At 41.7% G+C, this 24,796-nt stretch overlaps 1 protein-coding gene across 1 annotated transcript in view; it reads left to right on the plus strand.

Moving 5' to 3' along the window:
* The window catches only part of MTA3 (metastasis associated 1 family member 3), a 121,586-nt gene that overhangs the window by 12,443 nt on the left and 84,347 nt on the right, over positions 1 to 24,796 (plus strand). Inside the window, 2 exon segments of the mRNA XM_033144869.1 lie at positions 1,697 to 1,790; positions 15,750 to 15,876. Of these exon segments, the coding sequence (XP_033000760.1) occupies positions 1,697 to 1,790; positions 15,750 to 15,876 (221 nt within the window).

The following is a 24,796-nucleotide window of genomic DNA, read 5'->3' on the forward strand; positions in this document are numbered from 1 at the left end:
CATTCAGCCCGGACACTGAGATCCAGCGCTGAGGGCCTTCTGGCGGTTCTCTCATTGCGAGAAGTGAGATTACAGGGAACCAGGCAGAGGGCCTTCTCGGTAGTGGCGCCCGCCCTGTGGAACGCCCTCCCATCACAGGTCAGGGAAATAAACAACTACCTGACATTCAGAAAAAACCTGAAGGCAGCCCTTTTTAGGGAAGTTTTTAATGTTTGATATTGTTGTATTTGGTTTTTGTTGGAAGCCGCCCAGAGTGGCTGGGGAAATCCAGCCAGATGGGCGGGGTACAAATAATAAATATTATTATATTATTATTAGTAGTAGTAATTTATATGCCGGCCATCTGACTGGGTTGCTTCCACAAATTAAACACATTAAGCACAGTAAAGAACATCAAACATTTAAAAATTTACCTATTCAGGGCTACCTTCAGATGTCTTCTAAAAGTCAGATTGTTGTTTTATTTCCTTGACAACAGACTCATACCGAGTCAGGCCATTGACATGCACTGCAATGTGCATCTTACTGCAGATGCTGTTTATCTGTGCTGCATTGCTTTTGATGGGATGCACATTCTGAAGTTTAGTATTGTCTCCTCTTACTGGTAGCGACTTGGGTGGATTTGATTTAAATCATGATTAAAATCACTAGTCAGTAAGGCTTGATTTAAATCTTTTTTTATATATAGAAAGACTCATTCTTGCTGGTATAATCTTAATATTTACAACCAGAGGAAGGTTTCATTTTTGGAATAATAAATTTTTGGAGTAGTTTTTATAGTTATATCAAAAATTACAGATTTAGTTATACTATTAGAAATACATAGGCAGATAATTATGAAATTATTGTGAGGTTTAATAAGTTAACTGTTTATATTTGGACAACTTTTCTGCTGTGCTTTATTGGAAGGAGAAAAATAACCATTTCCTTAATAACAATTTAAACTATTTATTTAACTAAAGCAATAACATTATAGCATATGTATCCATGTTTGTTTTAACTGATGTGAACTGAACGTTGCTGTTGCTTTTTATAAAAACTTAGACTGAGTTTTAGCACGCATGAAAAACTTAAATCCTTATTTCCTGATGAATATCCTTTGGACTATAATGTAACTTAAATAGAAAACTGTCTTTAAAAAGATTTTTCCTCCAAAAGCATTTTATTTTAAAAACCTGATTTAAATTTTAAAAATCTGATTTTTTTTTTAAATTAAAAAATTACTGATTTTTTATCCACTCTGGTAGCGGCTCTCCAGGGTTTCAGGCAGGGGTCTCTTCTAACCCAAGGGTGGAAAAAGTGCTGCACTGTTGACTCCCCAACAGGAGTAGCCAGCTTGGAAGAGCAGTAGTGTGTCATCTCCTTCCCAAACTGGCTTTTCCTGCTCTCTAGTCAACAACTCCCCTTATTCCTAGCCAGAATGGCCAGTGGTCAGGGATGATGGGAGTTGTAGTCTTAACAGCATCTAGGATGCCTATCCCAGGATTAAGGGATGGGAATGGTAGGCTTGATAATCTGCCACATGCTCAACCATAAAAAAGATTGAGATAAACTTTGGCTTGGGGGGGGGGGAGAACTGACTAAAGAGGGGGAGGTTTATTAAACAATTAGTGCTGTCCCATCGCCAAGTTTTGCTGGCCATGAGTTCCACAGTTTTGATACCCTGATTTATCCGTGGGTTTTGTTGTTTTTGCAGACTGCCAATGGCAACGTCGAAGCAAAAGTGGTGTGCTTTTACAGACGCCGTGACATCTCCAATAGCCTCATCATGCTTGCTGACAAGCATGCAAGTAAGTAGATTGTTTCCTTCAGAAACAAACTGCATGGGTTCTGCAGTTTATTGTTTTCTGTGTGCGTGTACTGGAATGTGCATCTTCATGCAGGTGCAGTTTATCCACAGTCCGTTGCATTTCAAGTGCACACCTGCCTGCATTCCCTCACAACTTCACTCACACCCCTAGGGTGGAATTCAACTTTCACCCTTTGCTTTGTTGCTTCTGGAAAGAAGGCCTCTGATAGCGATTTCTGCCAATACTCCTATACTCTGCATCCCTCTGCAAAATCTGCTCTGAAGTGTTGGGAGACCCCGTAGAATGGATTTCTTAGGATGAAATGCTGGTTGCTGAGGTCAGAGAAAAATCCTCCCTTTTGTTAGTGAACTGCTATGCTGAATTGATATCCCTTTTATTTGAAAAGTATTATTTCCTCCTTTTTATCTGTGACATGGTCGACAGCCGAATATCTGTGTGGCTTTGCTCAGCAATATTGTATGTTTCTTTTGCATTTATCTACGCAGTGACATAATTCACGATTTGGTAAGCAGCCCTTGCCGTGTCTACCCCTGGAAGGTTAATGCCTTTAGCCGTAGTTTCCTGTTGCTCGTGTGAACTCTGTTTTTGTATATGCCATTTAAGTGATTGTTTCCGCTCAGTTCTCATTGGTAACGATAGGAGCAAGAGATTTAGCTGAGGCAGCACTGAAAGTTTAGAACTTGACACTCTGCCAAAAAATAAATAAATTATATCCTGATATTCTGCCAAAGAGGGATAGCTTTAATGTAGTTTGCGGTTTCTTTATCTTTCGCAACAAGGCTTCATTATTTCATGCATAAATAATGTGCTAAGTTTTTGGAAATCATCGTGGCAAAATGCCGTATTGATTTCCGCCCTTTTCTTTAGTCTTCCTTTCTTATTCTTCCTTTTTTTTATTGCTTTGTAACACCTACCCAAGCATATCAAGCCATTTCCCAGTTTTTATATTATTTAGTTAGGTATTAAATTTCTATACCACCCTTCATCCAAGGCTAACAGGGCGGTTTACAGTAATACAAACACAGAAATACATACCATAGTAACAAACGCAAACAATACCCCCCCCCACCACAGTTTAAAAGGCCATAGATTATTTAATGAGATCATGGGTGAAAAGACAGTTAACACAGTGTATTCATTGTGGAGTAGAGACTGACGGACTTCCGTCTTGTAGGATCCATTTAGTTTTTTATTACAACCTTTAGATCGTCCAACTTGACCTGGTGCAAAAGGCATACGCTTAGAATTAATTCTGAGCCAAGGAACCAAGCAAAAGAATTGAATGGAGTTCACTGGTCTTGCACATAAATACTCCAGATTGCTTCATTTTGGCAGTATAATTTAGAGCAAGAGGTTAGTTATTTTGTTGCTATTACTAAACAACTGAGTCAGAAATAATATCAGATCTACCCAGAGATCTCCCAGCAGATATTTTGCCCATCCCTTGTGCAGAGAAGTAACAGATTGTTCTTTCTATGGTTATAGATTATTTCGATGCTGCCTTTCGGCCAAAAAGGCTTCAAACGTGGCTTACAAAGGTTTTTGTTTAAAGTGCAACTTACAACAATTTAATACAACAAAATCCAAGCATTAAGCAACAACTAAAAGCCAGGGTGGATTTGATTTAAATCAATCTGATTTAAATCACGATTTAAAACACTAGTCAGTAAGGCTTGATTTAAATCACAGTTTTCTACATAAAGACCAATTCTTGCTGGTATAACTTCAGTATGCAAGTAGATGAAGATTTTTAGAATAACAACTTTTCATATTAGTTTTTTTATCCCCAGTTTAATAGGTTAATCATTCATATTTGGACAACTTTTCTGTTGTACTTAGGAAGGAGAGAAATAATCATTACCTTAATAATAACAATTTAAATAGATTTATTAGATCCATTCCACTCCAAACAATCAGAAAAATATTGTTTCTATTCTATTCACTGAACTTCTTGAAACTTAACACTGAAGGGGTTGATTCTGTATTCATAGGTTTGTAGAACAATAGGATTAAGGTCTTTTTCTCAACTCTGTTCATGTTATAACATTTTTGCTGTGAAGAAGAGGCATGTGATCTCTGCTGAGTCAAATTCAGTTTTGAGAACTGCAAAAGTAAACCAAGCATCTGTGATAATATCTTGTAGGAAGGGAAACTGCCCAATAATCATACAAAAACCTCTGGAAGAGCATAAATGACATTGTGAATGGATTAATGGAATTTATTTACCAAAAAAATTAAACATATACAGCCTTATTCCACATAATTAAAAAACTAATCTTTATTTCATGATTGAATAACCTTTGGATGGTAATATATTTTCACCAAAAAGCATTTTATTGTAAAAAAATCCGATTTAAATTAAAAAAAAAATCTGATTTTTATCCACCCTGCTATAAGCCCAATGGATCCATGTCCCGGCCCAAAACCAAAGGAATCAAGCCATAGAACTAGGCAGTGCAACTACACTCTCACCCCTCCCTCCCTCCCTCCCTCCCTCCCTCCCTCCCTCTCTTTCTTTCTCTCTCTCACCCCTTCCTTCCTTCCTTCCTTCTGAGCCGTTGAAGGCTTTCTCCATTAAAAGCAGCCATTGGAATTGGGCTCAGCTGGCGCTGTGTCAGATGCTCAACGCGTCTTGCCCCGGTGAGCAATCTGGCTGCCAACTTCTGCACTGGCTGAAGTGTCTGAAGCGTCTTTGGAGGCATCCCTCTGTATAACGCATGGCAGGACGCGGACCTTGAGGCTGTCCTCAAGGTCTGCTTGCTTTACAGCGAGGCGTGAGGAGGGACGGACGGGAGCCCCTTCCACCCCCCCCCCCCAGCTTACTATAAAGCAAGCAAGGGGAGAGCCGCTTACACGCTCTTCACGGCTCTTGCTAGAAAAAATATTTTCCCCTTGTTTTCCTCCTATAAAAACAAGGAGCATCTTATGGTCTGAAAAATATGATAGCTATGCTCTGAATAACAAGGAATTAACAGCACAGAGTGCCTGAACACAAGACGAGACCTAAAGTCCATTGAGTTCAGCACCCTCTTTTTGACTTTGGCCATGGCCTTGCAGATGCCTCTAGGAAGCTGAAGAGCAGAGCATAAATGCAATAGCTGTTTGTCATAGTTATGTCCTATCATCTGTTATGCAGAGATAGAGTGGAGGGAAGCCTGCCTAGCAGTTTAATGTGAGCTTCTCTGAACTTCTTGAAATAAATAAGCAGAAGATTGAACAAGCAAACTTTCTGTAGTGTTTCTTTTAATGATGGTCATCTAATAATTCTGCTTTATTTGGTTTATTTTGAGGAAGACATGCTGTGCCTCTCCCACCCTGGGGGTGGGGACATAAAGGAACACTAATAATGAGTTCCTTTCCTTGACATAATAGCCATTTCTCCCTTTTGTGAATGACAGTGTATAATTAGTAGTTGACTCCTGTTCATGAGCGTCTCATTAACCAGATTAGTGTCAACTCTTTAAGTACAGAGCAAAAGTTTCATATTGTCATAAGCACACAATAGGCTTATTTTAGTGAATGGCTTGTTAATATATTAATGAGATTTGGGAAAGCAAAGCTCTCGTAAAGGGGATTTTATTCTGCAGACCTCGACCCTGTGTAAATACATCTGTTTACCAGCTTTGTCATTTTCTACCTAGAATTTTGCATGTTCCAGTAGAAGTGCTTTGTATTTGTCTGCATTCAGAGTTATAAGGCATGGGAGAACTCTTAGTATCTTCCTACAAAAAGCATACAGGAAAGTAGGGATATTACAGGCGAGTCATTGCCTTTCAGCTAAATTCCTGTGTTCCTCCAGAGGACCTGTCAGTCCCAGCTAGAATCCCTGATGGTCAGGGGTGATGAGAATTGTAATCTATCAGTGTCTCATGCATGTTGCTCTCAGGAGGAGGGGGAATGACACTAATAAGGTAGATAAATAGATTGAAAGCTTATCTAAACCAACTTGGGAATCCTTTAATATTTTGTTGGCATTCTGTGTGTCTTAGGAGGCAGTGGAGGAGTGCACCTTTGGGGGTGAAGTCAAACTGTTAGAGTGGTACGGCTTCTGCTGTAGCTGTAGAGACTTATACAGGAGAGACCCTATTTTGTTGCAGCTGAGGCAGACAAAGGCGTCCAGTTGTGCTACTGCAGATGGACCACTGTGTACCTTCTCTCTGTATTCTTCCCAGCAGCCATTCTTCTGGATCTTCCTATGGATACATGACCTGATCCTGTCTCCAGGCACTCAGGTGGTCTGCAAGGGATTCCCACATGGCGAGGTTAATGTTGCCAGCCTTCATGTCTTATTTGCATGCCTCATTCTTTGTAGCAAAGAGTTGGTCTGCCAATGGGCCTGGTGCCTGAAGCCTGCTCCCCATAGAGCACGTCCTTGGGGGTTTCCATTTCCATGACGTTGAGCCAACCTTCTGGAGGAGAAAAGAGGATAATCTTAAAAATAAACACATAATTTCAACAGTAAGGCTTTTAGGGGAGTGACCAGTAAAATTGTAAAAACAATGATTCAAATAAGGAAGCAATGTAAGGGGGGGGGGGACAGTGAAAAGCAAGCTTATACAAGCAGCCGAAGCAGGAAACACACCAAGGGCATAAAACAGGGGCAGGGAACAGAATGCAGCTGGTACAGGATCCTGAGCTCCCCTACCCTAAGCAGGCCTGTCTGGCAGATGAGTGGGACCAGTGGTAACCAGGTCTCAAGATGTAAACCACCCGTTGTGCCCGATCAGTGATACCTTGTTCACAAGAGAGGCACATAGTTGAGTGTGTCACTTCAAGCACTTTGTATTATCAGGCCATGTCAGCTGAAATTGATCCCACTAATACTGTGGGACTCCTCATTAGAAGCTGCCGCATAACTATCCCATCAAGATGGTGCTGAAGGAGAGTTACTTCATCCTCAAAGAGGATGCAAGCATGTCACAATGGGCCTCTGAGGGGTGTAGCAAAAGTGTTCTCCAGGCTCAACAGCCCTCTTACTTGAAAATCAAGAGACCATGTAGCGGCTTCCCACCAAATATCTTCAGTCCCTGGTGAAACTGAATAGAGGGAATGAGGTTCAGGGAATCACGTGTGGCAAGGCTGCATCTAGGATACAGTTTCTTGCTGCATAGAGTGTTACCTAGGACCAGGTACAATATGTAGTTGGCTAGCTATAGACATCTCTCCCTCTGATAGATACCACTGGTTCCCAGCAATGATAACTGTAGCTGAGAGGAGGAGAACTTTTGATCTGGAGAAGGTCTAGGAATGATGGGCACCTGCTTGGTGGCCTCCTTGGCTTTTGGTGGATTAGATACATAGAGGTAATCGTTGCGTTGTTTTATGGTGAACAGGAGGGGACAGAAGTTTGTATGTGGAGTTGCTGTAGAGCTAATTAACAGTGGATGAGAGCTGAAAGCTGGGGGGTGGGAGCAGGTTCAAGCATGCCACAGTAATGAAGTTCTGGTTTATAGGCTGCAGATAATGCCCAATCTGACCTTACCTAGGCAATTCAGATATAATGCTCACAGGAAGCTAATGAGGTCATGAAGAAGTAAGGGAAGGTGGCAGCATTTTAAGAACACACAGGCGTTTTGTGCTTGCTGAATGGTTGAAGTTTTCAGCCCAATGGAATTCAGCTGCTTTTGAAGCTGAAAATTAGAAATTTGCCTTTGTTTAACTAGGAGGCACGGCTTAGATTCGCCGGCTGAACCAGGTGAGGGTAGCCAATGGATTTCAAACTCTTGGTGAGTTAGAGACTTCCCCTGCATGTGAAGACAGGCTGTGATGGATTGCACAGACAAGACCAATAGTGGGTCCAACAGTCAAGATAGAAGAGCCATAGAGGGAAGTAAGGGGCAGATGGGGTTCGTCAACCTGGGAAGATAGCCTATTAAGGAGAAGGAAAACTTTGATCCTAAACCTTTACTGCTTTGTGGGTTATCTTTGGGAGAGAAAAAAAGGCTAAGGTGTAAACCCTACACAAGTCCAGAGTGGAGTCCCAAAGATGGTTGGATGGCACTTATACGCCGCCTCCTGGCAACTCCATGAGAAAGCTAAGCTGCTTCCCTTTGGACGCTGTCAGGGAAAGAGGGATTGCTCAGGAGGAGCGGGGGGAGAGAAAGGGGGAAACTGCAGAGGAGAGAAAAGATAGCGATTCAGCCAGTAAAAGGGAGCTGTTGGGATATCGAGAGCAGTTGCCCATAATCTCTACAGATTCATCTTCCTCTACCAGCCCCCACCAGGAAACGTCTCCCGAAGAGGGAGAAATGTCACACACTGTCGGTAGCAGACAAGTGGGGGAGCAGAGGGGGAGGCGTCATATCAGAGGGCCGAGAGGTTGGCTCTGTTGGCGTGCGCGGGAAGATAGCAGTCCGGGAAACTGAAAGTAATGGAGCAGTCATGATTTCAACACTCTAACCCTTAATGATTAATAAACAGCTTTTTAGCTCACCGCTGGAGCTGGTCGTTTCTCACGAGCAACATCAAAGGCAAGAGAAGCCTGACAGACGCCATCAGTGAGGCCGAGATGGTGTCTTGTCTTCTGGGCGGCTGAGGACCTCCATACACGCTGCCCAAGCTTGTGACCTGGGGAGGTCACTTCAGTGCTGCTAACTCAGTGGCTTGACTCCACCCCCAGAGGTGCACTCCATTCTCTCTTGAGACAGACGGATGCCAACAATAACACAGAAACGTTTTAAAAGATTTTTACAATAAAAGCCTCCCCACCCCCCCCCACCCCGCCGCTCCCAAGTGGGTCACAGTTGTTGATACAGGGCAATGCAGTTTTAAGGGTGGTATCCAACTAACATGGCCCATGAGTGCAAGGATTTACACTTGTGCCATGGAATGTCCACCCTCTCCTCTGCCCATACATATCTCTTAAAAGAGGGGCAGGGAAACAAAACATGATTTGCAAAGGAAAAATGCTAAGAGGGGATAATTTGCCTTCTATCTAGTCTGCATTAGCTTCCAAGAAATTCTACCGAATAAAATGAAATGTACTTAGCACTTACTTAGCTAATTACTAAGTACTTACTTCCATCGAAGTCTTGTGATAAAGACAAGCATATGCTTCCAAGTATGAAGACTCTATAAACTGTGGTGGAAATGGTTGTAATACATCATCACAGAAAACTGTGACGTTTTAAGGGAAGGGAACATGCTTTGAATGCAAAGGGCTGTCGTTTTAATACCTGGCATCTCCAGGTAGGCCAGGCCGGGGGAAAAAAAAACCTTGTCTGAAACCTCAGGGTATTACTGGTATTTTCGATTTGTTGATTTAACCTACTTAGCAGACTTAAGCAATTTTAAGCTTGACTTAAGTCACAAGGTGTTCAGTAATTCAGGTTGATCCAGCTTAGTATTTTTCTTTTGGTTTCTCATAAAAGCAAATGCAGCCTGCTATCAATCCACCCCAGAGAATGTCTGAAGCAGAGTCTGAACAGAGTAGGCGATATATTTCCCCCTGCATTTACGCACTTGTTTGGCAGTTAGGAAAAAAAGTAGTAAGTTTATGATAACATTCTAGCTGCTTTCAAAGGCTTGTTAATCGTTTTCAGCATAAAAAGAAAGCATATGCACAGCAGTTTCTTTTTCCTTTATCTCTGCTGGCTGACTCTTCACCTGGAACTTTCATCCCTTTATAGATTTCGTATTGGCTGTTATGTTGGTATTGGAGAGTGAGGGCTGAGTCAGATGTTCTTGCCTTGCAGAAGTATCTGGTCCAGATAGGCTGGCGATTCAGACTGCTCTCCCAGACAATGCCCAGACAGAACATGTGCAACAAAAAGTTTTGTGGCACTTTGAGGGACTGCCCTGAATTTCATGGTGTTTTGTGTGTGTGTGTGTGTGTGTGTGTGTGTAGTAAATAGATTAGAGGCAAATTAAATGCGGAAAGTTCAGAGGCGGTGATAAAATTGCATAGTTGACAGTGGTAATTCACGGAACGGCTGTTTGATAAAACAGGCATCCCGGCATTGGTATGGCAATTCATACATGTAGCGTGATTAATCCCCCACCCGCCCAAAAACCTTTGTCCCAATTGTCTACGATTAATAGCATTAAACCTCTTAATGAATTGTAATATATTGGTGTGGCGTTGCTTTCCTTTTGAAGTTAAACAAAGGAGCTCCGAAAGGAAAGCCACTTTAAGGGCAATTATAAAATATCCCCGGTGCTGAAATCTAAAGTGCATTTGAAGCACATGGCACCCCACAAAGCATCATGGGAACTGTAGTTTGCAAAGGGTGCTGGGAATAGCAACCCTGTGAGGGGTAAGCTATAGTCCCCAGGATTCTTTTAGGGGAGAGGTGTGTATTTTGAAGGTGCTTAAAATATATTTAAAAAATTCCTCCCAGTAGCACCTTAGAGACCAACTAAGGTCTCTAAGGTGCTACTGGAAGGAATTATTTTATTTTATTTTGTTTTGACTACGGCAGACCAACACGGCTACCTACCTGTAACTTAAAATATATGTGTGGATTGGACCAATTTTATCATACAAGTGGTGCCTAAAACAAAATGTGTGCAATGTATCCTTATCTCTTAGCAGCAGGGTTCCTGCCAGTCATAAATGCTGACATCTGGGATACTATAAGCTATAGGTGTTCAACCAGTTGTTCTGCTCCCCACTCCCACCCTCCATTCCCATTTCCCTTTTCCAACTGATACTCAATATTCCATCGCTACTGAGCATTTCTCATTCCTCATCGGGCTGTTTTTTTTTGGGGGGGGGTTGTTACCACTTTAGGTGTTTTATTTTTTTTATTTATTTTTTTGCTTCTTCTGCCAATCTCAAGAGTTTCCCCAACCATAGCAGTTCCTCTCCTTCAGTGACCTTATTTCGGCACCATTTCTGTTGGCACTCGTCACCTGAGTTTTGCATTAGAGGGAGCTGCTTTCTTGGTTTTTTATTATTAGTTTTACTTTGTATTTTATTGTTTATACCACCCTGGTTATATTTATGTTGATGGCAGAAACATTTCAAAGCTGTAGGAGCTGTGCCATTCCTTGGCATCTCAGTATTCCTCCCTTCTCACTCCCATTCTGTGGCTGCTGCTGTTGTGCAAACTACCTTCTCGGTTGCTCTCCTGCCGCAAACTGACTTCATGTAGATCCGATATTGTGATGACGCATGGCACATCCTCCAGGTTTCTAGATTTATGGTCTACACCTAATTAGTTGCAGCATTACTGCAACCTTTCTCCTCTGCAACAGTTACTCTTGCTGTATTTTTTTTTATGGTGCTTGGCAGGTTCTCTCTGTATCTCTTTGTAGAAATTGCCACTTTCCCACTAACAGCCACACAGCAAAATTCGAAGCCTCTCCCAGTTGTAATTTGCAAGTAACCTTGTATAGTATATGCTCCACTGCCAGGAGTTGATGTATACCGGGGTGGCCAACTCCCAAGAGACTGCGATCTACTCAGAGTTAAGAACTGGCAGTGTTGAGCTTTTTTTAGGAAGGAGGAAAGCCCATTTGGGGGGTCAAAGTTGTTTTTCCAGGGAGGAGGTAAAATGTTGAGCTTTTTTTTTTTTAGGGGAGCCACAGTTGTTCAGCTTCTTTGGGGGAAGCCAATGATCTACCAGTGATCCACCGCAGACGTCCAGTGATCTACCGATAGATCACGGTCTACCTGTTGGACATGCCTGATGTAGATATTGAGGGATACTAGAAAATAGATAACTTTGGCATAGTTCAATATTAAACTCTGATAACTGATTTGTTAAACGGTGAGATGGCTGTCTCATAATGCTTGTGTGATTTATTATTTCTTTATCTTCCTGTGATCCTGCATGTAACTTTTGGATTACGGCTGCGTATTTGTTTTTGTTTTTTTTTAAAGGTGTATGTTCAACTTAACTTTCAGCTTGCTGCTTTTGAGTTCCTGTTCTTTAAGGTTCCCTTTTTCTTCTGTTTACCAATTGGAAATGTATCAAACGTAAAAGAGAAAGCAAGGTGGCTTGATTTTAAATAGCTTTGATCTATATATCTGATTAAAGCAAACAAGCACAAGCCCTTGATTAAAATCAGAAAGCGAAGCAGAAATCCTTGATTAAAATTGTGGCCTGTTTGCCAGGGCATTAAGATTGTGACTTCGGGTTTCATGGTGAGTTACAATTAAACCAGGAAGCCTCTTAATTAACCAGAGTTTCGCATTATGATCAAACTGGGAAGCCATGGTTACCAGAGATGGAACCAGACAAAGGTATTAAGATGTAATTTGAATTTGTCTTAATATACTGGCTTGTTCTAGTCAGGTAATGGTGTGGCAGGGTGGTGCTATACCACATCTCTTCTGATGGTGGCATTTCTGTTGTTTACTGGGGCAGGGGGAATCTGGCACTTCTGACAGTGTGCCCACATAGGCCTGACCTGGTCATCACCTTGTTGCAGTGAGTAGCTGAGACCCAGTAAAAGCTACTTGACAGTGGAACAGACTCACTAGCGAGGTGGTGGACTCTCCTCCCTTGGAGGTTGGATGGCCACCTTTCATGGAAGCTTTCGTTGAGATTCCTGCATCACAAGGGGGTTGAACTTAGATGATCCTCAGGATTCCTTCCAACCCTATGATTCTACGCTTTTGCTCCTGAAGGTGCACTCATACAAAGAGATGCAGATGCCCTGACTGTTCCTGCAGGAAACAGTGGTTAGTTATAAGCATTCTAATTTACTTGCAGCTCGCACAAATGGTGAAGCAAATGTGAACAAAAAGCTTTTGCATGTTTTGGCTTAGAATTTAAGCAGATATAGTCACCTGTTTTGGGTTTTTACATATAAACGGGCTTTTAAAAAGTTGTTGACATGTTCATGGATGACAGGTTTATCAGTGGAATAAGCTAGGATAGTTTGGAGCTATGTACATCAAGGGGATATGTGTGAATATCCTCTGGTGCCTTACAATTCTGAGACTCGCCTTAAAATGCCAGGTAGAATTGGCCCCTTCAAAATATAACTGATTTCCTTTGATGCACAACTGTGGTCAGAACTAATTCTAGCCTTCTACACGGACAGATTTCTGTGCCACTCATTCACCCAGAAGCATGAATTTAAATTCCCAGTGAATATCCATCTTGCTGCTTTCATTTTCCCCCCCATAGCTCCAGCTTTCTGTTCCTTGATGACAGCGCACCGATTTTGGATTCCTAAAACGATTAAATATTTATCACGTGCTGCTGCATTTTACTGGTATGAATGTGAGGCAGATTCTTTGGCGGATACTTTTCTTAAAGTCCTCCTTGCTGTCGGGAGGTGCCCTGCCTCCCAGACGATGTGGGTGGGTTTAATGTTTGTTCCTTGTTTGAGCAAAAGGGGCGCAGCGAGTCCTTTCATTCTTCATTAGAGTTTAATAGGCGGCCTAATTAAACGAGCGGGGAGACTAATGAAAAGAAAATCTATGCGTCTTGTTAAATGTGAAATATAAAATAACCAAGGAAAAAGTTTGCTTGGGTTCACTTGAAAAGCCAGTAAATGAGCTAGGGAAACGGTTTTGAGCAATTATATAAGTTTGTAAGGTAGTAATTCTGAATTGGAAGCATGGTTGGTTAGAAGCACTAGAAAGTAAAGGACAGTGTGCATTTAAAAGTCACTGCAAGGAATGAAAAACTTGAGGCAAAAGTGTGTGTGTGTGTGTGTGTGTGTATAGACATCTGAAGGCAGCCCTATTTAGGGAGGTTTTTAATGTTTGAAGTTTTATTCTGTTTTTAGAGCTGTTGTTAGAGTTTTTATTCTGTTGGGAGCCACCTAGAGTGGCTGGGGAAACCCAGCCAGATGGGCGGGGTATAAATTTACACACACATATAAAAGTTGGATGAAAAAGTGACCTTCCACACATGGGGAGGTGTCTTCCACTCACTGAGGGCCATGTTGCACCTTGTACTACAATACTGCATGGGGAAAGTGGATCTAAATCCAAAGTTATTCTCCCATTTGTGCAGCAATTTATCAGTTTGACAGTTCTTTTTGCGCATGCCTGTTTCTTAAGATACCGTGACCAGATTTTGCAGGTTGGTTCCAGAGATCAAGGAGCAGGTTTTGTTCTTATGTTTGGATACAGCTGAATGCTGTTTTGAACCAAGATGGCGGCATGAACCTGCATTGATTTTTTTTTGTGGTTTGTTAGAATTCCCAGGCAACATTGGGTATATGAGATGGCTGGTTTTTCTATAATACGACTACCTTGAGTATTCTGATAGCAGAATGTGATTTGTTGTAAATACACAAACCAAATAAACATGTGAACCTTTCCAATAGCGCTTGCAGAATAACACAAGTGATAATTTAAGTTTTGCTCATGGTTCAAGCCCATCATATATAGTTCTAGTGGTGTGAGTGAAAATCTTGAATCTTGCCTGTCAGTTACAAACTTTCTTTCTCCACTTCATGTATATGAAGCTATTATCCATTAAGGCCAGGGGTTGTCAAAATTTATCTTGCCTGGGCCGGATTGGTCCTGCGTGATATCTGGCGCTGCAGAAGCGAGCCCCTGCGCCACACTGTGCCAGTTTAGCACAGCACGCAAACGGGCAACTGAGTTTGGGGGCGGCTTGTGGGCCGGTCAAACGACCTTTGTGGGCCGCTTCTGGCCCATGGGCCTTAGGTTGGTGACCCCTGATTAAGGCATGTTGCTGTTCCATCCTTCTAAGGATAGCCAACGCTGTGCCTCTAGATGTTGTTAGACATCATCTCCCATCAGCTCCAGCCAGCATGGCCAGTAGTCTGGGATGATGAGATTTGGAGTCCAGCAACAAGTTCCCTACCTCTGCCCCAACGTATTAGTTTTCTATGTACAGCGATTTTTTTGTATTAAGGAAAAAAATCTTTCACCTGTAACCTGAAGGGGCACAGCCCTGAAGCAAGTTAATCAACTTGGATGACAACTAGATGAAAGGTTATAGGGTTAGTTGCCTCTTCTTCATTCTCCTCTTTACAGGATTTCTCCGTTTATTCATTGGTCACATTCAGATGATTATACTTTGGCAAAGTGTGTCAGTTTGAAGATTAATTTAATATCCTGGTTTGTTCCTGGGCTGTGATTAATTAAATGTTCCTTGGTTTAACTGAGGCTCACGCAAAGTGTGTAGAGCAAAGGGGCTCTGTGCTCAAGCAAATGGCTTGTGAGTATTTCAGCTTAATCAGTTGTGAAATGCTTGTACAAACTGGCTCATAAACTTTTTTTCATGATGAGGAAGTAGGAGAAGCAGAACATGAGACTGAAGCCATACTCTGGATCTTGGCGAAAGTATCATTTTTGGAATCAAGGGTGGTATTCAATGTAGGTACTACTCAAATTATATCTATTGAAGTTAATGGACCCGATTAATTAGACTTATTAATTTTATTTGATCTACTCTGAGTTGGACTTAGTTGAATACCACCCCATTCAATATTTGAACAGAGGCCCTAAGGGACCACAGGTAGGCTGTAGATAGGAAAACTGAACATGCTAAGAGTTTTAAATTTCATGCATAGTATAGTGGCAAATTTAACATCGAGTGTGTATGGTTACAGATTCAGAAAATGTACAGAAAAGGATAGGCTATTTTTCTAATAATCAAGGTCACTGCCAAAGACAATTGCCGGTTATGTTTTAATGCAAATTACTTTCAGTAGCTTGGCGGAAAGATGATATATATCTACCAAGGTATTGAAAACTACTTGCAGTAAATATGTGTACATCAATATACTGGAAACCTGATTTTAATAAAAGACTGATCTTTCAGAGTGAGGTATAGATGAGGTCCTTCTTTTGCCGTGTTCAAGAAGCAAGGCATGCTTTTAAATTGATTATCTCCCCCCCCCCCCAGCCCTGAAAAGTTATTTTCCATGCAGAGCATATTTGGTTGCTTCCAGGTTGTTCTGCAGAAATGAAAGGAGCAAGGTGTATGGGTTGAAAAATCTGCCTGAAAGTGTGGAGCTGAAGGTAACACCAGTCTTCTCTTTTCCTCCTTTGTGTAGAAGAAGTTGAAGAAGAATGTGAAATTCCCAAAGAAGTAGATTTGACTGATAAACAGAAACATCAACTGAAACACAGAGAGCTGTTTCTGTCTCGCCAATATGAGTCCCTTCCTGCAACACACATCAGGTAAGAAGCTGCTGGGAAAAGCGATTAGAGTCATGAACACTCTACCTCCTAGCCATAGCTCCTGCTGCTAACTCAGTGGGCAGAAATGAAAGGCTTCTGTCTCCATCACTACATCTGCCCAGCAGGTTTTCAGCAGCTGTTTCCCTCATTTCTTTTCCATCTCTATACAGTTGTTGAATTGCATTTTGGGTTGCATTCAGTGTTTTCTTTTGCCGTTAACTGAGCACAGTAGCTCAGCAAAAACATTCCTAGAAAAATTAATATGATTGCATGGAGGATTCTGATGAGCGATTTTAAATTACGTATATGCAAAGTATATTCATTGACCGGTAGGTATTGTTTCGCCAAACAGTGCATTAAAATGTTGCCTTTGGACCTGATGCAGTAATCTGCTTTATGCATGTTTTTGTGTGCCCATGAGCTTTTCACCATACCTTTGAACAGCAGCTCCTCTGCACTGCTGCGACTTCCAGAATGTTGAAAACGACCTTTTTATGTGGCTCAAGGGGAGTGTGGTGTTTGGAAAACAAAGTTGGAAGTCCTGCTGTTTGGGATGCCCAAGAAATTGTTTTTAAAAAATATTATTATCCCTAGTATTGGGACATCGAATGGCTAATTAAAAATTATGTATCATTGGCGCTTGGGGCTCTTTGACTTGTGGCATGGGGAGAAGCTGACCGAAAGAAAGCTTGCAGAAAGGCATTAATTGTTACTTGTAGTTCCTAGCATGGTGTTAGGGAATTCTAGTTAGATCCAGTCTGGGTATGGCTGTGCCCATTGGATGTTGAGAGATTGTGATGCTATCCTAGCTGTAAGGTTCTCAGTTGTTGCTCATGAGTAACCAAGCGGACTCCGTCACTTCTTTTCTCAGTTCTTTATTGTGCAGATTTACACTGCAGAGCATAAAAGTTCACGTCTGTCTCATCCTTCGCCAGATCCAGGAATGAACCCTTCCAGTTCTTTGACCAGCATAAAAGCTGTGGTATGCGGAACCCCCGCCTACCATCTCTGTGCCGACCCCCTCTGTGCAAGTGGGGCGACGGAAGAGCTGCGCCTTCCCCTGCCCTAGCTTGGTGCGATGGCTCTCCTACCTTGCCAGAGCCCTGATTCTCACTTCCATGATAAGCATCCCCCTCCCCACTAGAGGGATCACTGCTTCCCCCACTGGACGATGAGGAATTCCTCAACATATGAGGCATGGGCTCCCGATACTGAGAAAGCCCTGAAACCCTTCCACTCTGGGACGAGGGCAGTTCCCTGATGCTAGCATATCAAGGCTAATTGTGTATCTGAAGAAGTGTGCATGCACACGAAAGCTTATACCCAGAACAAACTTAGTTGGCCTCTAAGGTGCTACTGGACAATTTTTTTAAATATATCTACATTTCGACTGCGTCAGAGCAACACGGCTACCTCCCTGAATCTAGGCTAATTGTGTGTGTGTGTGTGTGTGTGTGTGTGTGTGTGTAAAAGTTCTTTTGTGGTTTGGAATGGGATATGAGGTGAAGTCTTTATGAATTCTGCTTAGTACTGGGCTCATGGAACTTAACTATAAAAAAGAATGAACAAATAGGTGGTCACTTATTAAGGACACACACACATATATTTAATAGGAATACAAAACATTAGTTTTCATTGCCACTTTATTGGGGCCTGGAAAATAGCAGCCTCTCTTTTTTCTTCCCTGATACTGAGAATAAAAATTAGTTCCCATTCCAAAATCCAATGCAATAAGTAAAGGATGGGTGGGTGGAGTATTTTGCCACTTTAAAAGCATGCTCTGCCCTGGCTACTCTTCCCCAGGAGGATAACTGTACTTTCTCACTGTCTGTTTCAGCATCCCAATTGGGAGAGCCAGCTGCATCTGCCACCAGTAATTCTAGCTAATCCAAGTGTGAATCCTATTGTGGCAGAAGCGCATGAGAGCTAAACTGACAGTGTGAATTCAATTAAATAGGAAAGGGGTGCTGTAAGGCTTATGTAACCGACCGTAACTTTTAAACGGGAAACAGATGAAAGATCCTGAAAGATGGAAATACTGAAAGGCGCCAAGTGGAAATCTTATTTATTTATCTGTTGCATTTGAAGTGTATCAGTACTAGTTAGTTATTGCAGGGGATTGTCATTCACGCCATGTTGTAAGGAGGCAGATTTTAATCACATTTCTGCCTCTGTGGTCAGGGGCAATAATGCTCCTAGATGCCAGTTGCTGGAAGACACAGGCGGTGCGGGGGGGGGGGATCTGTTGTGCTCGGGACCTGCTCACATGCATCATTGGTATCTGGCTGGCCACTGTGAAGACAGGATGCTAAATTAGATGGGTCACTCACCTGATCCAGGAAGGCTCTTCTTCTGTTCTTTTTTGGCTTATCTATTATTAAGTGGATTGCTTACATTTCAGTTTTAATTATATTGTACCCCACCCTGGGATTGGTTATATAGGAGCAGGATAGGAATATTCTAAATAATAATAAAAAATAACCAATCGTAGAATTTTAGAGTTGGAAGGGATAGGAAGTTCTGATGGGTGTGCATAAACGTCTGCCAATATTTTTTGCTTCCCAGCCTGGCAGAATATGTCGTAGCAAATGGCTGTGGAGAGGTTGCTTGCACTTACATGAGCTTGCAAGCAATCAGAGTGCACTGCAATTTAAAGGCCAGGCTAAGTGCCACTTTGTTCAGAGGAACTAGTAAGGAGGGAGAATCGAACCCTTTTCCACCTGCATTTGCTCGTCTGAGATCTCTCTCTCTCTCTCTCTCTCTCTCTCTCTCTCTCTCTCAAACACACACACACACACACAAGCACACAAAAGCACATCCCGATCTGGGAAATAGCTATACGGTAGTAAACAGATTTCAATTGGGAATATAACATGGGGACAAATGACATGTTTGCATTATTTTATATATAACTAAAATATATTTCTATGCGTTTCGTAAAGTTTCCTTTCCAATAATGTAGAAGTAAAAGCACACAAGATTCTTCTGGAGAAAGGAATAAATTGTAATCCATCCAGGACATGGGATTTATTTTTCAGACAATATGAGTTATAGTGATTTGCCATGCTGCAGTTGAAGTTAAACACTACAGTGAGAAAATGCTGTACCAGTTGGAAAGGCATACAAGTGACAGTAAGCTTGCCAGTCATGAAATAAGGTTCTCCTATGGATCAGGGATGCGGGTGGCGCTGTGGGTTAAACCACAGAGCCTAGGGCTTGCTGATCAGAAGGTTGGCGGTTCGAATCTCCATGATGGGGTGAGCTCCTGTTGCTCGGTCCCTGCTCCTGCCAACCTAGCATTTCGAAAGCACGAAGTGCAAGTAGAGAAATAGGTACCGCTCCGGCGGGAAGGTAAATGGCGTTTCTGTGCACTGCTCTGTTTCACCAGAAGTGGCTTAGTCATGCTGGCCACATGACCCGGAAGCTTTACACCGGCTCCCTCAGCCAGTAAAGCGAGATGAGTGCCGCAACCCCAGAGTCGTCTGCGACTGGACCTAACGGTCAGGGGTCCCTTTACCTTTACGGATCAGAAACTGATTGAGGTGCAGGAAGAAGAGAGCAAGAATAAGTGGACAATTCTCTGACTGGAGCTATGAAGAAAGCAGATTCCCGTAAGGATCAGTGCTGGGACTGTGCTTTTTAACTTGCTCATTAATGATCTATAGTTAGGGGTAACAAAATGTGCTGATCATACAAAAATATTCAAGGCAGCTAAAACAAAAATGGATTGCAAGGAGCTCTAAAAGGATCTCCAAAGTAGGAGAGTGGGAAGTAAAATAGCAGATTCAATAAAAGCAAGTACCAAATGATGCACATTGGGGCTTATAAATAAATAAATCCTAATATCACGTATAAGCTCATGGGTAGCTTGACCAGTCAATGGTGATGACTAACCAGGAATAATGCTGTGCTTATGCTGGATAGATGAAGATGCTCAGCCAGTGTGTGGCAGCTGTGAAAAAGGCGAATTCTCATTAGGAAAAGAATTAAAAATAGAACTGCCAATTGTCATAAGATCACTATAGAAATCTGTAGTGAAGCCATACTTGAAATACTGTGCATGATTCTTCTTGCTTCACCTCAAAAAGAATATTGTAGAGCTGGAAATTTTTAGAAAAGGGCAACCGAAATCATCTAGGGAACGGAGCAGCTCCCCAGTGACAAACGTGATCACATTTGGGACTTTTTTTAGTTTACAAAGAAGTAAAGTAAGGAGGTGGGACAAAGTGGAAGTCTATAAGTTTATGCATGGTGTGGAGAAATTGGGGGGCGGGGGAATACTAGAACCTAAAACCATCCAGTGAAGCTGAATGTTGGAAGATTCAGAACAGAAAAAAGGAAGTACTTCTTCACGCAACACAGAGTTAAACTGTGGAACTCACTGCCACAAGATGTAGTGATGGTCACCAGAAGATTCGGCATCCATGGAAGATGAGGCCCTCAGTGGCTGTGTTCTGCTGCCACTACCAGAGGGAGAATGTCTCTAAATATCAGTTCCTGGGAGTCACAGGTGGGGGAAAGGTTGTTACACCTCAGGTCTTGCTTGCAGACTTCCCATAAGCGCCTAGTTGGCCACTGTGAGAGCAGTGGGTGGGGCACTGGCCTGATCCAACATGTCCCAACATTTACATGCATCTTCTAATGTTGGGTTAAAACAAAAAAAGTTTGTAGAAATGAGTTCAATTACCTTCGGTAGCTGTCGGGAAAGTTGTGGGCAACCTCTGCCCATCACCTGCAGCTATTTATCGTTGCAGTATAAATTCTGGAGTTTGGGAACAGGAGCGCACATTGGGTGGGGATTGGGCATGACCCTCTTTATCTCTCCTCGCTTTCTCGAAACCAGAACCTTAGCAACTGCCGGGAGTACAGAAGTTGGCTTTCCTTGGTCTGCTGTTGTTGTTGTTCAGTCGTTCAGTCGTGTCCGACTCTTCATGACCCCATGGACCAGAGCACGCCAGGCACCCCTATCCTCCACTGCCTCACACAGTTTGGCCAAACTCATGCCAGTCACTTCAAGAACACTGTCCAACCATCTCATCCTCTGTCGTCCCCTTCTCCTTGTGCCCTCCATCTTTCCCAACATCAGGGTCTTTTCCAGGGAGTCTTCTCTTCTCACGAGGTGGCCAAAGTACTGGAGCCTCAACTTCAGGATCTGCCCTTCCAGTGAGCACTCAGGGCTGATTTCTTTAAGGATGGATAAGTTTGATCTTTTTGCAGTCCATGGGACTCTCAAGAGTCTCCTCCAGCACCATAATTCAAAAGCATCAATTCTTCGGCAATCAACCTTCTTTATGGTCCAGCTCTCACTTCCATACATTACTCCTTGGTCTAGTATTTATTTAATCTCGCTAATCTGTCCTCTTTTTTAAAAATCCAGGGCGTTAACAAGGAAGTTGAAATCCCTTTTGTTTTAAGACAGAATTATTACCGGTAATGTGAAACATCACAGTTCTTTTGCTTTCTCAGCCTTAAAATGCCCAGTGCAAAATACAGTCCTGAAGTGCTTCTAAACCCCATTAATTTTTTCGCAGGAAAGGCAGACTCGTTCTAGGTCCTGCTCCTTTGATTCAAATGGCACACCAGCTTGCATCATTCTGTTTGACTAATTTTTCTATTGCCATTACTTTAAGGCCAATATCCCTTGGTATAATGGATGTTTGCTTTTCTGTTCCATTTATCCTCAAACATCCTGGATTAAAATAAGATTTGAATCTCTCAGGTGGTCGTGTTAACAAAAAAGAAGAAAAAGAAGAATAAGGAGGTTAAATGCTGCAGGAACTCCCTGGAGCAAATAGCCTTTATGTAATGTTGATGCTGGAACTGGTTTTTTAAAAGCAAACAGGTTTTCAAATTAACAAGCTTATTGAGCTAAATTTAAATAATGTTAAATGAATTTATTATGAAACGTCAATAATTCTAGTTGGACCATTTAAATTGTTTTCATTTACAAAAATCAATCCTGATGACCGAGTAATAGCGGTGATATTTTTAATTGCAACTGTATGAGACAGTATATCAGATGGAGATCTAGCAATTAGCTTAATGATCAGTACAGTATCCTTCCAAGTCAATTCGGTGGGGGAGGTTAGAATGCAGCCTTGGTGGTTAAGATTTTACCAGCCGAGCCCACATAAAGCATAACAAATGCTATTCTCCCCACCCCTTGGCTCAATATCATTGATTTTTAAGACCACAGGGGACTCTTGTGATTATTTTAGTCTTAGCTGCTGTTTGCTTTTAGGCGCAGAACACATGTACCTAGCCCAATAATGTTAATTAACTAAAACACAGATTTCAGATGGAAGTGGTTTATTTAGAACAACCATATCCGCCCCCCCCCCAGGTAATTCATTTCTGGAGGCTTCATAGGTATATTCACAATATTACATGTGCTGTGGAGAATTTTCTGACTTTGCAACTGATATGTGATGCTTTTAAAGCTCCTTTTAATTGTTAAAAAAAATGCCACAGCAGACCACAGTGCCCTTATTAAGACTAACTACCGTATTTTTCGGTCTATAATACGCCCCCATGTGTAATTTTTGGAGACTCGATTTAAGAAAATGGGGGGAGATGGCCCACATGTATAAGACACCCCCAAATTTTGGACATTGTTTTTTAGGGGGGGGGGAACCTAGTCTTATACACGGAAAAATACGGTAAATGTCACAAGGTAACCAGCCAGCTTTTGAGAATTCTCCAGAATTCTTTTTCTTTTCTTTTGCGGGATGCAAAACAGATTTCAGGTCGCAAAGCGGAAATCATGGTTGCCCCTACATTTTGTAGGGGGTGCGTGTGTGTGTGGTGGTTTCAGGAATACAAAATCCAGCAGGTACTAAGATCTGTCTGTGTCCCAAGCCAAAAAGAGCAGAGGAAAAGAAAACGTGATAATTGGGAGATTCATCTTAGACAGGCAATGGGCAAATGCCTTGTTCACATGTAACGGGCTAAGCCATATGCATGAACAGCATGTGGTTACAGTGGCTGCTTCACTCTTCCCCTGGTCCTGCTGCCGGTGTGAACATGCACTTGTGATTTGTCCTCCCAAACAGTATCTGAAGTTATTGTAATGAAATTTTTACCTTTTTAATATTTTTTTTTTTGGGGGGGGGAATCGCAAAAAAACCCCCATCACACTTCAGATATGGGCTGCCATACGCCTGGTCGCCATTTTCGACCTGATGAATCCCAGCTGTGTCTGGAAAATATGTAAGGCAGCCCTATTGTAATTCCTAAATAATTTAATTTAATATTAGCATTTAAAGCTACAAACGGCCAAGCTGGTTTTTCTGTCCCCCTCCCCAAGACCCAACCAAGTTGGACAGCAGTGGCATTATTTATTTATTTTTTAATGTACAAACTTCAGCACCCTGATGGGTACAAAAACCACCTCTTTCCCAATCAGCACATTTATGGTTTTATGAGCAGAGCAATGGCAGCAACTAATTTGTGCCCCGTTTGTGGAATGCTCTCCCCAGGGAGGTTCGGTTGGCGCCAGGCGAAAATGTTCCTCTTTAACCAGGCCTTTAGCTGATTGACATCCAATGCTCTTTTAAATACGTTGTGGAAGGGTGCAGGGGGCGGGGGAGAGGGATTATTGGCTTGTTTCTGTTCTTATTTTTATCATGTATTTTGCATTTCTTATATTGCAATTTTATGTTGTGAATTGCCCTGAGATCTATGGGTATAGGACTCTATACAAATTTAATAAATAAATAAATAAATAAATAAATAAATAATAATTGCGTGGGTCAGATCAGTTGAGGAGGAGAAGCTGTGTGCGTGTGTGTGTGCACGCTCTCTCTCATATGAGGGAGAATGGTGTGAGACTTACCAGTTTTGGTCACACTCACTACTGACACGTGGTACCTGGGAGACAGCGAAGGGCGAATGAAGCCCTTGGGTCAAAAAAGGTAGCTACCCAAGCTTATACAACAGGGTTTTGTTTATTTACTTGTTTAACGTTGCTGCTAATATTAATACTTCCAGGGCCTTTTCGATGGTGATCCCCATAGTTGTGTGATTCCCTTTTCTACAGTATGAACTTTGTAATCTTGCATTTGCTTTATAAATCTGTTGTGAGCTGCCTTGAAAAAAATGGTGTGATATAAATAAATGAAAGTTATTAATCTGAAAATAATAATTGAGTGGCATATATTTTGCTGTACATCTCCAGTGAATATTATTTCTGATGTCTTCTGACTATTTATCAAGACACCTGATGAATGGGAGAAATTTGTCAATATTCCAGTGTTTTTAATAGATTTAGTTAATGTTTGCAATAGGTGATTTCCTCTTCCCAACCACCTTTAATCATTTGAATATAGTCTTATTGAAATTTTCCAAGAAGTTCAAGGAAAATTCAGGACAAATCAGGTGACCTGGGCAAATCCCTCTTTTGAACTCTAAGGAATCAGTATATCTTGAACAAATTATTCATGACGCATGACAACTATACAGGATTTTAAACCATTTCAATTATAATGGCAAAAAATTAAATTGCTTTTTTAAAAAAAGAAACAAAAAAAGAAATACAAATTTCCATTTTTACCCTATCAAATGCTCTATCTGTTGACATGCAGTAAGAGTACAACCCTGGATTTATATTTTAAATAGATTTTCAATGCATCACTTGACATCCAAATTAGATCTGAACCACAGTGTTTTGTTGAACAGAATCCACTTACAAATGGGCATTCACTTTTAGATTGTTAGCGAAGTTTCATAACAGTAATAATAACTGAATCAAAGGAAGATACTGAAAGAATTTTTGGAGCTGCTAAGCGCTGCAGATGTTGTTCACTTGAATAATAATAAAGACATTCTAAAAATCCAGCAGGCCAGACAACAACATCTGGTCAGCAACAAGCCCGAAAAACTAGTAGGGAGTCACTTACTTGGAATGATAATGATGTAAGCA

This window comes from Lacerta agilis, chromosome 3 (genome assembly GCF_009819535.1).
Source record: "Lacerta agilis isolate rLacAgi1 chromosome 3, rLacAgi1.pri, whole genome shotgun sequence".
In the NCBI taxonomy this organism is placed as follows: domain Eukaryota; kingdom Metazoa; phylum Chordata; class Lepidosauria; order Squamata; family Lacertidae; genus Lacerta; species Lacerta agilis.